Here is an 18,518-nt window from a genome sequence, read left to right as displayed (position 1 = left end):
ATACTCAATGTTAAGAGGAAAAATGAGTTTAAGTACCAAACAAGTAGTTAAATGTTCATGGACAATGTCAGCTCAACGTGTACATCTATCGCAACTGAAGCAGTATGAAGCTTTTCTTATGGATCTCTCCCTAATCAAAGTGTTTTTATGGCCTAAACCGAACAACAAGGGGTTAAGGATGCTACCCCTGGTCTCCAGTGTCAAAGCTGTGTGCGTTGTTCACCCACCATCCACTCCACTTACATCTATGCCATGCTGCTAAGCACACAGCTGTAAATCTCGCTTCATTAAAATGCCTGCAATAGGAATTTGTATAATGCTTAACTTATTTCTGACCTGCATGCCGATATTGGTATCTAATATTTACTGCACTGATCAGGATCAGTTAATATGACGTGTGATGAGTACTGATGGATCTGTTTTCATATTTTAGACTACAAATCTCCAGTGGACTGAATAACAGGCTCCTTTCAAAAGTGCAAGAAGAACAATGGATGGAGCACAACCATCGCATTTGTTTGGCCCGCTGCACAGACTACGTGAAAGTGCTCCATCAATTATTGGACTACATGAAGAAAACAAATAAAAAATGACAGCTATTCTGCATGAGCTCGGGGAGATAGCAGATTAATTCAAAGAGCTGCATAATAAAACTATCTGGAACAGAGCATTTGGTGCAAGTTGTGGAGTAGCTGGATCAGGATTGGGGTTAGGCACAGTGTTTGCAGCAGGAGCTTTAAACACACTAGATGATGGAGCAAGAAACATGACAACACTGGCAGCTGTAGGTTTAACGGTACTGGCAGGATGCGCTACGGCCGTAACTGGAGTTAAACGTGTTGTGGAAGCAAATTCAAAAAAGTCACTTGCAGAGAGAACATTGATAACAACGGTGGAAAAGTTGGATAAAGACTTCATGATCGTCACTGAATTGCAAAAGAATGTCCTGGAGGAAGTAAAGAAAGCGTTGGATGAGCTGGAGGTCAAGTCATGTTTCAGGATCCCTGGTGCTGCAGCACAAGCAGAAACAACTCTTTCACAAATCGAAGAATTTCACCAGCTTTTAAAGCAAATTAATGAACAAACAGAGGATAGAAATGCGAGTGTTTGTATTACTCAGTCAGTCAGGCAGCGTGAGAAAACAGCCGATGAGCTTACCAAAATGAGGAGCAAACTCAGAGACTTTGATAAAAAAATTAGAATAAATGTTTAAAATATTGATGTACAGGAATATCTGCCACTTGGCTGATGAGTTTGCAAGTTTGACAAAAATCCTGTGACCAGACTTTAGACACGCCCTGCATTATATATAACTTTAAGGTTTAATACTACTTTAATGGACGATATATGTAAAAATTCCCTCCTGTACATTATCATGAATTGGGAAATAATTACGGCTTTTTTTTTATACCAGGCTGTAAACATGTTTAATTCTGCTGTAAAGTTGGCTCTTTTTTTTTTTTTTTTACATGGCGGTCTGTGGGGATGGACTCGCTTTTGGGGCCAGCTTCAAGTAACCATTCGAGAACGTGCAGATTTCACCACATCTGCGTTAGCCTCATATTTTCAGTCCTGGAGGTTGCCACTTGGTGGTGCCCCCGTCACCTCCACAACAACACGAGGAGATGGCCGAGCCACTTGGTTTAAATGGACATTTCAGACTCTGAAAAGGACAGCTGATCCTGCTAGTTTGTGGACAGAAGCAACCGAGATAAATCTTCTTTTTTTTATTCTTTTTTTTTTTTAAATCACGTCACAACGAAGCTGACTTCGACACCCTCGTCATATGTTTCCACTTTTGCTGTGACTGTATTCCTCTTCATTATTCATTGAAACAGAGTTGTAGCAGTGGCCAGCACTCGGGAGCAAATGCCTTCCATGTGTGTCTAATTGCCTCAGTAGAGGTATTTAACACAAGGTGGAGTCCTTAACACATGGACACGCTTGTCAGATGTGGAGCCAGGCAACTCCGGGTGAAAAAATATGCAACATCCACCATGTTCGACAGAGAAACATGAAGGAATGTTTGGCAAAATGTTGTGCATCAATTCTCAGGGGAAAAACATTACAAAAACTTAAAGAACGGACCACTGGTGATCATTAGACCATTACTGGGGTTATTAAATGCAACTTAATTCAAGAGAATATCAAATCCTTCAAATGAAATCAAAAACTGAACACAGAAATTGCATTCATTAAGTTTTCATTAAAAAAAAATATTTTCATTTCAAAACTAGGTTTAGCGAAACTCGGTAAACTAAGTATACACTTAAAAATGAAATGGCATATTAAAATGTATAACGAAATGTGATCATCATCAATGAGACCAGAGAGCCTGCTGTCCATGCCCTACCATGCCTAAGTCAACACCCCCATCTACTGTTCAAGTGGGAACACTACATCCATCCAGTGGGAAGCCAGTGTATTTCATAGGTAGAAGGAACAAGCAGAAAACAGGCTAATATTTGTTTTGGCTCTTCCAAAGTAATGCTGAGATCTTGGTGTCAAATCTCAGGGTTGTGTAGAAGTGTGGAATATCTGTGGAGACATTTTGATATGTCACAATAGGAAACGCACAAAATGTACGTGGGACTCTTGGGTCTCTGCATAGCCATCGTTAGCATTAACAGCTGTTTACTTACCAGTCTTGTCTAGTCCTCGGCACTGTCCAAAAGTTATTGGACAACATGGGTCAATTTTGTGGGATTTGTGACACTCAAATAAAAGTTTTCACCATTCTGGTGTTCCTACTTTTCCAATGATTATGTTTGGGGAAAATGATTTTTGGACCAGTGTGGATAACTTAATGAAGGTGAAAGTTCTAATACAGTTTGAGCAGTGGGTCAAAATTGCACATCCAAGCCAGGTGTTTTCACTTGGCACCTGTGTCAATCATTGACTGTATATAAAAGTGGACGTAGCTGTGTGGATACTGCAGGAGGCCGCTAGAGGTTGGCTCCAAAAAGCTTCTGGCTCCATAGACTCCTATTCAACTAGTCTCATAAAATTCGAAGTCAATGAAATTTCTCTTTGAGTTATTTTGGTTTTGCTGACTAAAGTCATTCCTTCTTATAAATCTTATGGTGGCCGATCTCAAAACAACCCCACCATTAAGGTTAAAAATCGCCGGGGCGTGTCTGTTTGATTGACAGGCCTGTGGTGCAGTCAGGTTACAACTATCGGTAGGCGGGACGTGATATCGCCAGGTTCCTAATCAGATTGAGTCAGATTCCCGCTCGCTGCCCCCCAGCTCGCCCAAATACGGTCACTACCGGCTCCAAACTGCTCCGAACTAGCAAGATGGTGCCGGCCAAAATCCGAACTTGAGGCCTCATAACAGTCGTTCACAAACCAATTGATGACATCACAGTTGGTTGCCACTTGGTTTCAATGCAAAACTAAGCTAACCCTTACAGGAAAACCACATGAATTTCACGTGCAAAAACATGTGGTTTTGGAACATTTGATGGTGTAATATGTGTGAAGCCCATGTACATTCCCACGTGAAAGCTTCTCCACATATTTACACTATGATATCATATGTTGCAACGTGTGGTAAACATGCGTCGTATGTGATCACGTGTCCCATGTGAAAAACATGGGACTGTAAGGGAACTGTCCTTGTAGCTTGATATCCAACCAACAGATATAATCAAAGAAAAGCAAATAAAAACGGGATGAAGATTGGATGTTGATTTTTGGTCAAAATGAGGTTGGCCCATCAAGTGTTTAGCCCAAATATAACCATGATTCCATTTTTCTTGATGCATTCGGTGTGTGCGGTTCGTTGGCCAACCATTGAATGTCACATGACTTTGAGCTCATGAGGATATGTCATGAAATGTTAAACCATAATTTTAGATTAAAAATAAGAACTCCAGCCTTTGGCCTTATTGTAGTAATTACTGTGTCTTTGTGATCAGTCTGGCCTTAATGTCTGACAGTGTGGTCTGTCCTGAGCTGCTATGAGAAGACCTACGTCAGAGGGCTTCCCTTTAAGTCTATCAGGAATCAGCACATGGTCAGTGTAAACATTCGAGGACATCCCGCAACCTCCAGCTGGTGTATGTGTTCACGTGTCAGATGTCACGCACATACAGTACACATGTGCGCAGGGAAAAGCACGTCTATTGTGAATCATCCAGACTTAAAACCTGGTTCTCAGCAGGCAAGTTGACAGGACAGAGTCATGCCTTCCACAGAATTTCTGAATAGCAATTCAGTAATATATCACAGATCAAGTGTTATGGTTCACTTTTTAACAATAAAAAAAATAAACAATATGCTGCATAATATAATGCAACCTCTGTTTTAGCAAATCCAACATGCGGTGTCTCTGTTTACAACGTTTATGGCTATAATCTATCCTGGAGCTTATCTGACAGCATAGAGAGAACAGGAAAAAAAACATTTACTGCTTGGCTTTAAAGGTGAGTAATGGTCCCTAAATGAGGGGATCATCATTCTATGTAATCGCCAATACTTTGATGAACAATAGGGGAGTTGTGTGTGTGTGTGTGTGTGTGTGTGTGTGTGTGTGTGTGTGTGTGTGGCACTGAGCCATTGATCAACATGATGATCTTGGGAATTTGATTCCTTTTGTTGCTCCTGGTTGATTAGAGATCATATCGGATTGATTTTAACAGAGGAATAAACACGTCAATGCGGATTTCGGTGTTAACTCTGAGTCACTGTCCAAACACTAACGGAAAGGGTTGGAAGGGTTTGGGGGGAGGGGGATGCACGATGACCGGTCTGCGTTTTTGTGGAAATGTGCGCATTAACAGGCAGCTTTTGAAAACGCGCTCCATGTGCGTCACGGCTCGGATGTTCGTTTGCTCTCAAGCAACTGGCCTCATACTGATAACAGACAACTGGGCCGAGAAACACACGACATGGTTGCAACGGCGACAAAACATCATAATGGGATAACTTTATTTGGTCGGCCCACTAATTGATCCCTGTTATAAAACCAGTGCAATGTGGGGCCTCGTGGTGCAATAAAAAGACCATTTATTCTATATCATTGATATTTAATTACATTAATCTACTCATATATGATCAAGCTACGGTTATCATTTGTCTAATTTCAGTATTTTTATAAAGATGTATCTGGATGGCTAAACAGTGAGAATGATTTTGGCACATTATTTTAGGATCTTTCTTGCTTTTCTTTTTCTTTTTACCAGTTTGTTGATGAAGGTTCTACAATCATACTTTCTACTTTCTGATCCATGTCTGTTTTAAAAAAAAAAAAAAACAGGTCAAATCAGCCAAAAGGCTTCAAAACTACTTTAACCTGAACGTACAACAGTCAGAGAAATCATTCGTTTAATTTTTTGCTCTCGGGTCGTCTTCACCTTTTCTTTGTGTTTATTTCCATCATCAATCACGGCTCAATCAACTCCTGGTGTTAGCTGAACACAAGGACAGTTTGTCATCAGTAGCAGTGGGGTCGCCCTTATCACCGACCGCCCCACAGGTGTAGAGCTCAGTCCACTCTCTCTAAAAATGACCGCAGGAGCTCTGCCCCTCTGCCTCGTCCTCGCTCTCCGGCTGAGATGTGTCGCCCTTCTGGCGATCCCGCAGGACAGAGGGGGGGAGGGGAGGCAGGACAGTTCGACGGATCAGACTCTTGACGCGTTGTTCAATCTGAAGGATTTACCCCGAGTTCCGGCGGTAGCTCCTCACAAGAAGGCGCCTCAGTTTATGTTGGATCTTTTTAACGCGGTTTCAGTCTCCGATGGGACTCCGAAAAGCCAGAAGGACATTCTGGAAGGAAACATCGTGCGGAGTTTTGAAGATAAAGGTGAGCAACAGCTTGTGAAACTGACCTTTACGCGTGAACTATGGATATATGGAGCAGAGTGCGTAATTTAAACACAAGGAACAATTACGCACGGTTACGCACCTCAGTGCGTCTGTTAAACAATAATGTATTTATCAAGAGTTCATTTAATTGTTTCCCTAAAGATATAATCAATATTTTGCCGTTTGCAGGTCATGCTGGAGAAAGGTTTCACTTCTTCAACTTGTCGTCTCTCGGCAGAGAAGAGAAAATGATCAAAGCGGAGTTCCGCTGGTTCAGAAAGAAACAAAGGTTTTACCTCGGAAAGTCAACTCATTTCTATAAGGTAAAGGGGTTTGGAGGTTATTTTTGATTTGTCATCATGAATATATTTAATTTTACTTTAAGTCATTAGTCCACATTTTATTTTTACGCACAAAAATGCCAAAAAAAAACCCCACCTCACTGGGACTTTATCTGATAGGCATGTTGATGCTGAGTGATTCTGTATTGTGGTGACTAATTTACCGCACTGTCCACAGATAATAGCAGTCAAACATGTAATAATTATTATATAAAAGTAGCCCGTGGTGGTTTAGTGGATTAACATTAGTGTGTTTGACTGTCCAGGTGGATCTCTATGAGGTGTTGGACAGTCGAGTGAAGCCATGGAGAGGAAACCTCATCACCTCCAGACTTGTGCCACTGTACACACAAGGATGGGAAGTCTTCAATGTCACTCAAATGGTAACACCTTCTATATTTTGGTTTCTCTTTTGAAAAATATATTTGTCCTTCTAACTCTTTGTTTTGGGGGTTTTACTGTTTCCCCATCATTTTCCAAATTTCTGGTAAATAAGTATAATTTGCCTGAGTTTTAATCATTTTAATTTCTGTTAAAAAAAAAAAAATCCCATTATGTATTTTTGTTTTATTGAAACGAATATGCTTTGAACATCAGGTATCCAAGTGGATCCGGAACAATCAGGAGGACAATGGCATCCTGGTGGTGACCACACTTCCTTCTGGTAACTGGATGGAGTCTGTGGTGTCCTCGTCAAATCAGAATAAAGAACTCACAGACACAAACGCCTACCTGGTTATATTCTCAAATGATGAGAGGACTGGAGCATCAAACCAGTCATACCTGAGTAAGTTGGTGGGAGGGGTGTGGATAGATAGATAGATAGATGGATGGATGGATGGATGGATGGATGGATGGATAGGCAGGCAGACATTATTGATCCCACAAGGGCACATTTTTCACTTCTTCTAATAGTACGACTTAAGCATCCCCATATCATCCCGTTATCACCCATCAGTCCACACAGTTTCGCGTATTTATGATTGTGTTCCAAACCAACCTTCATCTTTCAACAGGACAAGTCCAACCTGTAGCAGCTGCACCTGAGCCCCACAACCACCGCAGCAGGAGGCGACGTGCATCTTCAGGTTTTTTGCCCCACGGTCGCTCGCAGCCCTGCCAGCGGGTTCCCCTCTTTGTTGACTTCGAGGAGATCGGCTGGTCGGGCTGGATCATCTCACCTCGCGGATACAACGCCTACCACTGCAAAGGCTCCTGCCCGTTCCCGCTGGGGGGAGGCCTCAGAGCCACCAACCATGCAACGGTGCGCTCCATCATGCACGCGCTCAGGCTTTCCAGCGGTGAGGTGGGAGGGCCCTGCTGCGTGCCCGACAGACTCCAGGCCATTAGTTTGTTGTATTTCGATGATGAGGAGAACGTGGTTTTGAAGCAGTACGATGACATGGTGGCGTTAAGCTGTGGCTGTCATTGACTGGCTGCGCATCTCCTGCACTCTTTAACACTGGGACAATGAGGAATGGGGACGTGATGGCTTGTTTGAGTTGTTTAAAACACTGTACTTTCATGCATACGTTTAAATATTGTATAATTTTGAGAAATAAAAGCATTATTCCTTGACTATTAATCACCACGGTTTCACTCAGTGCCACTGTCCATGGTGCTGAGGCGGTTTATAGTCTGTCCCATTAAATATATACCTTTTTCTGTGGAATGAAGTTTGTTTATATCCCACTGGGACAGCAAAAAACAAATATAATATGCTCTCGTGAACTTCTGTCAAAGGTTAGTAGGGAAATTGAAGACTCTGCCTCACATCTTCAAGGCCTTATTTGAGCAGATAAGTAAATAAAAGCAACACATAAGCAGCCTAAAACAATTACAGCTATAAACCTGCTCTGTAATATTCAGATGCACAAGATCGAAAAAAATATAAGTGCGGACAATTGGAGATTCGCATCAAAATTAAAAGTATTCTCCTCAAGGCGTCAGTGGTTTTAATTATAACTTGTGTAGACATTCTCTTCTCAATGAAGAAAGGCATTGCAGTAAAATTAATAACACGAGTGCAATGAAAATCTGTAACAAGTTTTTTTTATTTATTGGAATGGATCACAGACACAAGACAGCCCAGCTTGATTCTAGTTTAGAAAAATGCCAATGCAACAAACCTGCAAAACCAATTCTGCTTTATGTCCTCTGCATATTAAAAAAAACAGTGATGGCAATAATACCAGTTCAAGCTTTTGGACAGTATAAATTCAATTTGTGATATATTAAACACATTCAACAGGTGCAATTTTAATTTTAGCATGCAAAATATTTTTGAAATGTAGTTGTGTGGACATAATCCATCGAAATTAGCAGTTTATAAATCAAGAACAGTTTTTTTTTTTAGTTAATTTACTATTTGTTTCCATTATCTCTAATGATAACTTAAATGACTGCTAACTGTCTGTTGAAAAAAGAAATCTCAAGACAACAAACCTTGCAGGTAATAAAACAAAAGCCACAATACCTGAAAAGTATTGGAGACTCAATACCACTGTAGTATATAACAAACTGTCAGCATTTACAATAAATAAACATTTTACATTCAAGCTTACCCTTTCTGTTTACACTTAAATACATTATGTACATGGATCATCCATGTCCTTTTTTTCCTTTTTCAGAAATTGCACATTATCTTACAGAAATCCTTCAACCTACATTCAAACAACTGCTTTCATTCATCCACAAATTCATGTTTACACTCAAATCAAACTCGTTCCTTTTCACAAACGCAGTCAAGGCCTCAGTAGCTTCACAAAGCTGGCACAGCTCACTATACGTCTCATGAAAGTTTAAGGCAAGTAAAGCAAAACCAGAACCGAAAATTTGAAGAAAAGAAAATCCACCTTGAAGCACTTTGACACTGTTTAAAAAGTGAAACATGTTTTAGAGCTGTCCTTTGCATTTCTGGGACCATTTTAGTGGCATTTTTTTTGTTTTTTACGCATTTTTTGCATTCTGCCCATAAACAGGCCAAACATTACCCTAAAATATTTGCATCGCAGCTGTAATGCTGTTTAATAAATATTTGGAAGACCAATGGATTATTTATGGAGTTGCAGTTTTGTACCAGTTTTCAACAATCAAACACGGAGTAATCCAGCACTGATATGATGTTGTGACAAAAACATCACAAAAATAAGTCCTGGAATGCAACAAACACCACAATTTAATGATACAAATCAGCATTATGTGACAGTAGATGTTTTTCTTCCAAACTTCGTGGCACATCAGCTTGGACAGTCCAGCTCCTCAGTGCCCATGAACTCCCCTAACATGTGGTCATGTTGACCATAGACTGGCTCTAAATACGCATGTCCCTCCTTGCAGCGCATTTTCCTCGACCTTTCTAGGTGCCTCAGCTCAAACTCTTCCAGTTCCATACGAGGCGCTTGGATGGTAGCGTTCTGAGCCATGGGGGACAGAGGCACCGGGACAAAGCTGTGGTAAAGAACCAGTGGTGGGGTCAAGACCTCCATGGGGGATGCCTGAGGAACAGCACCTTCCGGTGGCTGGACTGGCAGCTGCACATAGCTTCCCGTTTCAGGATCAAAGAAGGTTTTTGTCTTGACTTGCACAGGCATGTCCACAAAGAAGTACTGCCCCGAGTCTGGATCCTGGAGAAGCTTACGTTGGGTCATAGGGAAGGACTGCGTGACGATGGCATGCTCGATGCTGGACTGGCGAGAAAGCTGGCTGGTGTGGCTCGACTGGCGGGACAGGGATGATGGGTGAGGGACCTCGCTGCTGTAAGCATCAATACTGTGACTCCTTCTTGGTAGGTTGTCTCGGCCCGGCTTGTCTCTGACTCTGCCTCTCTGTTGAAGCTCATCAATGATGGATTTCTCGATGCGCTGGGTCCTGGGATCGAGCTTCTCGTTGACAGACATATCAGCACTGAGCCTGCGTTCCACATTATCTCCTGAATACCTATCGAAGCTTTGTGATCGGTGGAATGGCTTGTCCGACATGGGTCTCTCGTGGACGTGAGCTTTGTACACAGGTACGTGACTGATGACCCTATCACTGCTGTAATGTCTTTGCTCTGGCTTCTCTCGAACATGTCTGTCGCTGCTGCGGCCTTGTCTTTCTGATGCAATGTTGGGTAGAGCTTCTCTGTTCTGGCTATTGCTTTCCACTAAATCGAGGCTCTGCCTCCGGGTCCTGTGGCTTATTTCTTCTCCGTTGTGGTGGTGATCTTCATTGTTGCTAAGATGTTGCTCGGCCGGGTCGTTGCTGTTTTTACAATGCTGACTTTCATTGTGCCGATGACCATCTTCAGTTCTTTCTCTGTGTTTCTTCTCGCCGCTCCTGCCATTTTTACTACTACTGCTGCTTTTGTGCTCAGATTTATCACTCTTGTGTCTATCTGCTCTGTGTTTGCTGCTGCTTTGAGACAACTTCTGGGCGTCCTCCTTCTTCATCCGTCTATTGGCCAGCTTAATGGCTTTTAAAACAGCCTTTTCAGATTTCGGTAAGACCGCTGGTGGCTTGGGCAGCCCTGTCTGGCTTTCGTTACCACTACAGGTGGACCCCGAGCGTTCGCTGGGAACCTTTGTCACTTCACGTTGTACCAGTCCGCCAGGCTTCGTTGCCATCTCATCAGCTGTGTCAGCTGTGCTGGTTGTTACACTCTCCACACCTTCAGATGATGGACTCACCCCAGACAATCTGTCTTCCTCCTGTGGGACAGTGAGGAAACCTCCAACTTGGAGTTTCTTTGGGTTTTCATTTTGGAGATTTGAAGGCGAGAGCAACACAGGTGGTGATTGGTTTGATAAAATCTCTTTAGGTTTGAAGATTTCTGCAGGAATTAAGGTACTTCCAGTGGTAGTAGATTCATTTGCTAGTGGAAGCTCTTGATTTTCTGTTCCTTGATGTACCTCCTCCTCCCCCCTCTCTGAACCACTCAGACTCCCTCTTGGTGACCAGGGTTGTGCAGTCTTCTTCAACTTATTGCTGAAAGTGTGGTCTTTGACTTTAAATAAGGCAGGTATCCCCAAAGTCGGCGAGAAGGTATTCGAAGACGATGTCGTTGAATTATTTTCATCATGAATTGAGCTTTGATCTGCAGCCATATTGTCTCTTTCTTTGCTGTCCTTGTACGGTACTTCTGGCTCTATATGAGGTGATTTTATCGGCCACTTTCCAACCTCTGGCTCGCTTTCATGATCGCTTAAAGAATAATATTCCACTTCTCCTCTGTCAGAATCCTGTTTATTGTCTTGTGAAATATTCTGCATTGCCTCACCCATCTCCATCTCCTCTCCAATCAAGTTCTCCAATGAGTGGTAGACATTTGACATTTGACTCTCAGTATTTCTGTGCAGTGCACTCTCCACAGAGAAGTAGGAGGATTTCGATGACAAGCTGGCTTGATCAGGTGGGCTCTGGTTGATGCTGTTGATGCTAATGCCATTGAGCAGTAGCGAGGGTGATATTATGTTTCTGGGGGTTTCACTGAGAGCCTCTGCAACCATATTTACATCCTCACTAACTGTATTTATTTTGTCAGGTTCTTCTTCTGTTCCTACACTCTTAGTGACATTGTCATCTGGTGTGATTAAATGTTCTGGTCTTAAAGGGGCCTTTCGCTTTATCTTGCCCGTATCTTGTGCCTTCGTACTGCTGTTTCCTATTAAGGCCTCCCTTGTGGGGCTCATTTTTATCTGCAAGTTATTGACCATATTTACATTTGCTCCGCACTCTGGTGATAAACTCTTTACAATTTCAGATTGTGTGTAGTTTGAAGTTAAAATGGTCTCACATGGGTTAGTTGCTGGTATTGAGTTTGAATTTGCATTATTCACCTCATCCCTCACCGCTTTATAAGAACTGGTTTCACTTGGACTGGGCGCAGCTTTTTCACTATTTACCTGTTGTGTTTCTAAATCTGTTGTCATCTCATTTAAAAATACGTCAGGATTTTCATATTTGCCATCTTGGTTCAAGATATTTTTGTCAACTGCATCTTTAGTGAGGCTTCCATCCCTCCTACTGCCTCCTTTTTTGCTCCTCGGAGGAACAGGAGGAGCATCAAACTTTTCTTCAGTTTCTTTCATCAGGTATTCACTGCTCTCTTCAGACACCTGTCTAGACATTTGCCTCAAATTGACCTCTGAATTGTCAGTAACATAGCTAGAGTGATCAGTTAGTTTATCATTCACATATTTAGCTTTACTTTTTCCGAGTGTGTTTAGCTCATTGCCGATCTTGTCCATGCCAGGTAGTGCTATCCTACCGCCTGATCGGTGAGTTTCACCAAGTCCAGGTTCAGTTTGGGACAGAATCTGTCTCAGGTGATTGTGGTCTCTCAGATCGCCTAATCTTTCTTTTACGTTTTTCTCTTTAAGTGCAGAAGTGCTGCCATTTTGTTTTTCCCAGGCCTCTGTCATTGAATCTATGATAGCTTTTTTACGTTGCTGTACCTTCATTGCATAACTTTCGTCACTCACAGTCTCGTCGAATGTTGGATTTGCCTCCTGCTCTGTAGATGTATTCTTTCTCCTCTGCCTCTCTGAGATGATTTCTTCAAGGGCCATTTTGGCTTTGTCAAAATTATCATTTATAAGTGTTTTGTTTACTATGACATTGCCGTCTAACTTTGTGAGAGCATCCTGCTTGTTCTGCTCCTTCTCTTTCTTTGCAAATATGTCTCTCTTAGCCGTTGTGTTCCCTCTCATAGACAGCATGCCTCTCTTTATATTACGAAGCTCCTTTGAAATCAGATCATTCTTAGCCTTTGCCTCCTCGTCTATGTTAACAACCCCGAGTTTATTCTTCGCGTTCTCAAGAATGCGATCACCAAGCCTGGTTCTCTCCAGCTCTTTCAGAGCATGCAAATCACTGATTATATGCTCACTGTCTTTCATTTCTCTTGGTGACACCATCTTGTCATCAGTCTCCATTCTCGTGTTCACATTCAAATTGCCTTCCTCATACTCCTCTGCTTGTTCATCGTCCGACATCACTGCACACCTCTGATATTTGATATAATTGTTCTGTCTGGCTGAAAATATACGTTTTTCCTTTCCTTGTTTCTGGACAGATTCCTTTTCTTTTGGTGGAAAATCTAGTTTTGCATCCCCCAAATCACCATTAGAGACTTTGTCTACGTTGTGTGTTTGATGTTTGTCAAGAGCAAGTTGAATATCTGATTTAGCAAAGTTTCTCTTTGGAACCGGCGGAGGCTCTTTCTTGACATTACTATTTCTGCCAGCCAGCGTCGTACCAGTGGCTTCATTTCCACTTTGAGATAAAATATTGTTTTCTGCTTCCAAACTCTCTCTCTTGTTGCTAAACATTTCTTTAGAAACCTTCTCATCCATTTCTTTCTGCCTCAGTTCCTCTATGTCTGACATGGCCTTATTGATACTATCTGAATGTGTTGCCGATAGAGCTTTACTTTTGGCTGCATTAATTGCTTCCCTTGCTGCTTTGATCACATCAATTGTACTCACAATCTGGCCACCAGTCTCTTTTTCCTTGGAGGTCGGCTGCACTCCAAAGTATTTTTCTTTAGTGTCTTTCACCGGCCGTTTTGTTTTCTCTGGTACATTTGGGGGTCTTTTTCCTCCTGATGACAGCTCTTCTCTCTCAAGTGCGTGGGGTGAAACTATGGATGAACAATCTTTGATGACATGTAAAGTATATGGTGAAAGGCCTGTGTTTGTTGGCAGCGCTCGTGGAGAAGGTTCCTTGTTTAGTGTGAGTGGTGAAACTTTTGTCTCTCTTGGTGAATGTATGTGTGCAGGAGTGCCGGTGCTCTGTGGGACTTGAAGATATTTCATATCACTGTCGACAGGACTGGCTTTCTTGTACAAATTCAGAGAGGGGTAGTTTTGTTTTTTAGCCATGGGGCTCTTGTTCTTTTTTGAGTGTATAAAAGGGGAGATGGGGTTCTCTTCCCCAAGACTGCTGTTACCTTTTGTTTGCAGTAGATTTGATAACAAATAATCACCTGACAAACGCCTATTAGTATCACGGTTTGTAAGATCAACAGCTGGGGATCCGATAGGCTCCAAAATAGGACTGCAAACTGTCAGTCCAATGGCAGGCGTGCTTAAGCCAGATGCATTGCCCTCCGAACCAGCTTGTGAACGTCTCACATGATCTGATTGCGGTGATTGGGCGCCACCTTCAGGCATCTCTAAAGTTTTGAACTTAGGTGGGCTGTAACGGCTCTTCACCCTTTTCCTGTTGTCTTTGAGGTTGAAGAGGATACTTGAGGCGAGTGATTTGTAGCTTTCCCGCTTGAGTGGAGGTTCCGGAGTCACTTTGGCCTCAGAGTTTGGTCGAAGAGGAAGGTCGAGGACAGAGGGCGAGAGAAGGATTTCTGATGTTTCTGTCGGTTGTCTGGAGGGAATGACGGGAGTCATCAGCTGGCAGATGCTGAACGGAGTAGAAGCCAAAGAGCTGACTTCCTCGACTGCTTTCACTTCCACAGACCTAGCTTCCTTTTTGATCAACAAAAGACTTTCCTCCACTTTCGTTAAATTGTTGTCTCGACGTGGTATCCCAGGCTGGTTGCCTGGAATAGCACTTTTTGCCCTGGACCTGTTGCGCCTCCAGGGGGCAGCACTCCCATCCCCTCCTTCAGATGAGCACCTCTTCTCAGCCAGAGTAGGCGAGGGCTTTGGCAGGACCTTTGGGGGAGGAGGGGGAGGGATGGGTTTAGGAGCGGTGGGAGGAGAGGGCTCAACTGCTTCTTTCTGACATGACTGCACCTCCTCTGTATACACAGTCTCTTTTCTATGGGCCTCAGTTAGCTCCTTGTAAAACGGCAAGTCGTACCATTTAGGGACGTTATCTGTAGGGAGAATTGATGTGACTGTGTCCTCTTGGCCAAAGGGGAACCGGTTAAAGTCTGTCCATGTTTGGAAAGGACTAAACTCACTGTGGAGGAAAAAGTTTTTGATGTTAAGTTTTCTTAGTTTGACAACAGATTTACTATTTTTATTCTTTGTGGACTTCCCTGAGGGAAGGCCCGCATCTTTGCTGGTTTTGTTTGATGAACCATCACCGGACTGATGTCGAAGATGGTTCTTGTAATGTCTGTCTGTGAGACTGGTGTGATAATCTGAGGAGAACTCTGATAGCTCTCTTTGGATGCTGCGAAGTGCCGACTTATCCCACGATTCCCCATTAGAGTCTGTCATGCCGCCATTTCTGTTTAACATCCCCTCACAGCTTTCCTCGGTGGCGCTTAATGCCTTTAAGAAAGACGACATCTGGGATATATTCTTCTGTTGCTGCTGTTTCCACGGCTGGGCGTCATTTTTGTCAGTTTTGTTTTGCCCTTGTTTTTTAGAATCCTTATGATGAGTCTTTTTATGTGGCTCCCCGGCCAAAGGTTTCTGGCAGCTGAAAGGCGAGTATCCATACAAGAACTCGTCGTTGTAAACGGCGTCGTCTCCAACGCAGAGACTTCGGAAGGCTCGATCGGTGAGCGTGCTGACTTCCCGATCAGTCTCGTCCATGAACAAGTCTGTGAAGCCGTTGGGGAAGCGATGGTGAAGCATGCTTCCCACCCGATGGCTCATGTGTCGCTTTTCCACACAGCTCATGATGTCAACAAGTGTTTTGTTGTCTTGTGCATCACCAGCTTTGCCTCCTCTGCAGCTGCTGCTGCTCTGTAGATCCTTTTCCTGGTTTTCTTCCAGCTCAGGCTGACATCAGGGAAATGGTGGTAAATTTCCTGAAAACAAGCCAACCAGAAAATCATTGTCAGTGTACTATACCAGTCTACTTAGTCACACATTATAGGCAGTTATCATTTCAGCATTTGAGGAATTCAGAAATTCAGAAATTCACAGGTGTTTCGCTGATATGTTTACTATAAATGGTTTTGAACTCTGTAGCTGCACTGATGACCTTTATGTACACATGTGCTAGCTTCAACCATGCTGTCACTATGCAGGCAGTAGGCAAACACTTCATACAATGTGCATGGCTATTTTCAGCAGCAAATGGTTCTTTAGGCTGTGAGTACTTGGCAGAGAGTCCGTGGCTTCTGCTCCGTTTTTAGGACAAATATTAGAAAATATGATCTTTTCCACTGTTCATGTTCTTCACATTGGAACCCTTCTTTTTAAAATGTTATGAATTTGAAGGCTAATACGCATACAATGTTTCTACAAAGTTGTGGAAGGAGATTCTCACCAGCGAGTTAACAGTACAGACTGCAGGAAATACAAGTAAATCATCACATCAGTCACAGTGCGCCTCAACAGCAGCTGCTCTACTGTAGCTTATTTTGGCTATCTGGGTGAGGTCTTAGAATAGCTCATTAACCCATTTATATCACCTGACCTGGGAGAACAGCCACTCACATATATTGCAAGTCTTCACATAACCATCAGTCACCTTATAAGAAGATATGGTTGATTGAGACAAAAATATATGTCATGAATCAGTGATGTGTCTGATTGTAAGTGTACATTAAAATGGAATAATTGGAAAGTAATTTGAGATGTCAAGAGCCGTTTGTTTTCACAGTCTGGGCTGATTTAACAAAAGGATGGTAAGTTTACTACAGACAATAACACAACTTGCTTTACTGTTATCATTATCATTATCGATCAAACCGAACAGGTAAAACTGCTAGGACTGATTGACTTTACTGTATCTCAAATTTGACTCAGAATACTTTGGCTTTCCGGGACCTTTCGGTCGCCAACAATCTTCCAGTTCTCATAACCTGAGATCAGTTAGCAACCACGGTACTTTCCCAGCATCTGCTTGTGTATTTATACCCAAGGAATGAGGCAGCCTGGTTAACTATACTGTATAAAGACAAAACCATCGAAGAATAATTTTATAATCTTACTCAGAGATGTATAAATATCAGTGTACATGGTATGTCATTGTGTAATTCTTTAAAGTACAAAAAGTAGACAGGCAGGGTGGCCATCCTGTCTTTTTTCTTTTTTTTTTTAAATAAAACTTTAAAGCCATCTGCTTTCTTATATTCTGTCATCAGGGCCTTTCATGTCCATATCTATATAATCAATATATATCCATAAAATCACACTGCTCCCTCACCTGGGTGATGGGTCTCAATGCTGAGCCCAACGCTCGGATGTAGACACCGGTATCAAACAAAAGCCCTCCGTGTAGAATCCATGAATCCACTGCAGAACCTCCTGCTAAGAATTAATTCTTGTTAGCGTCTGTCATTCACAGCAAACAAAACTTTTTTTTCTGTCGAAGTTGAAGAAACAAAGAAAACTCACCAAAAAGTGAGTCAAGCCCTCAGATCCATGTTCAAATGCACTGGTGTGGCCGGGCCCCTGATAGCGAGCTCAAAAGATACCAAAATAGACGCGCAGGGCGGTGTGGCCAAACTGAGCAGCAACACAGGACCCAGTCTAGCTAGCTCACATTGGAATAGCCAGTGGGTGTCGAGTGGCAGGGCAGGACAGGCCAGCGGGATGAAATGGACACTGTCATTGGTTATTTTTGTAGCAGGGAAAAGCAGAGGGCTGATAGGCTCCCACATGGACCTTCTCCTTACTGTTTGGCACCTGTGAAAACATGACAGAACCTTCTTGTCAATGAAGAGGAGCCATTGATCAGTTTGGACAATACACAGTGGGGTGGCGTGGACTTACCTGGCTGTACCACTGGCTAACATTTAGCAGCTGACTCATTTTGCCTGACAAAGAAACAAGCTTTCAGATTTAGCTCATTGCATCACGAGTTATCGTGACAGTCCCTGATGTGGTTGGTAGTCGGAGGCAGACGTCTGCTCACTGATCTGAGCATGGCGGGGTTGGACCCATTCTTGTTGTTCGAGCTCTGTTTACAAGGCCGTGTGACATGTGTGACTGGGTAATCTAGTTTTAGGACCGATGCAGCTGTTGTTGCTGTGAGATTAGATTGAAATGTAGGGGTGGGGGGTATTTTGTTGACTTGTTACCCTTTGTAAATCAGAGGAAATCAACGGATGAGGTCATGTGATGGTTGACCCTGATCATTGCCAAAACAGAGAAAGTGTTTGAGAATAATTGAGTGGCTCAACTTGATTTTGAAAGCAAAATACCACACGAAGCCTCCTACCACTATGGCTCCAGATTTGCTATTCTTCTGCCGTGTTCGATGTCAGCCCTTCTCAGTCTGTGGCCTCAGCATCCACAGCGCTGCCCTCCATCAATAAGGTGCCATTTTTAACCCTGTCTATTTTTGTCATGTTGCATTTCAGAAGGTAACAGCCTGCCTCTGCTGACGGGCACCTTTCACACCCAAGCTAATCAGTTAAACCTTACATGCGAGTTGACTGGGTTCATACATGCTTGTTTCCTGGTCTTCACATGTGAAACTTTGTGCTGAATGGACAAATACTGTACACGCACAATG

The 18,518-nt window shown here is 42.8% G+C and overlaps 2 protein-coding genes across 3 annotated transcripts; one reads left to right on the top strand and one right to left on the bottom strand.

Moving 5' to 3' along the window:
• The first annotated feature begins 5,215 nt into the window (after positions 1 to 5,215).
• Positions 5,216 to 7,733, top strand: LOC138202253 (bone morphogenetic protein 2-like). Its single transcript, XM_069156127.1, has 5 exons — positions 5,216 to 5,809; positions 6,001 to 6,134; positions 6,419 to 6,535; positions 6,750 to 6,939; positions 7,169 to 7,733. The coding sequence occupies exons 1-5, from the start codon at positions 5,512 to 5,514 to the stop codon at positions 7,582 to 7,584; spliced, it is 1,155 nt and encodes a 384-aa protein (XP_069012228.1). The 5' UTR covers positions 5,216 to 5,511; the 3' UTR covers positions 7,585 to 7,733.
• Positions 7,734 to 8,187: 454 nt separating this feature from the next.
• Positions 8,188 to 17,512, bottom strand: LOC138202252 (uncharacterized). Of its 2 annotated transcripts, none has more exons than XM_069156125.1 (3): positions 17,396 to 17,512; positions 17,205 to 17,308; positions 8,188 to 15,858 (listed from the first exon to the last, which is right to left on the bottom strand). In XM_069156125.1, the coding sequence occupies exon 3, from the start codon at positions 15,725 to 15,727 to the stop codon at positions 9,392 to 9,394; it is 6,336 nt and encodes a 2,111-aa protein (XP_069012226.1). In that variant the 5' UTR covers positions 15,728 to 15,858; positions 17,205 to 17,308; positions 17,396 to 17,512; the 3' UTR covers positions 8,188 to 9,391. The 2 variants fall into 2 exon arrangements, with proteins under 2 accessions (XP_069012226.1, XP_069012227.1); XM_069156126.1 differs by having other exon boundaries at positions 17,205 to 17,305.
• Between the last annotated feature and the right edge of the window lie 1,006 nt (positions 17,513 to 18,518).

This window comes from Embiotoca jacksoni, unplaced genomic scaffold (genome assembly GCF_022577435.1).
Source record: "Embiotoca jacksoni isolate LCO1_2020_lvr unplaced genomic scaffold, fEmbJac1.0.p SCAF_20, whole genome shotgun sequence".
Taxonomy (NCBI): domain Eukaryota; kingdom Metazoa; phylum Chordata; class Actinopteri; family Embiotocidae; genus Embiotoca; species Embiotoca jacksoni.
The sequence above is the reverse complement of the archived record's forward strand: the minus strand, read 5'-3'. Positions and strand labels throughout refer to the sequence as shown.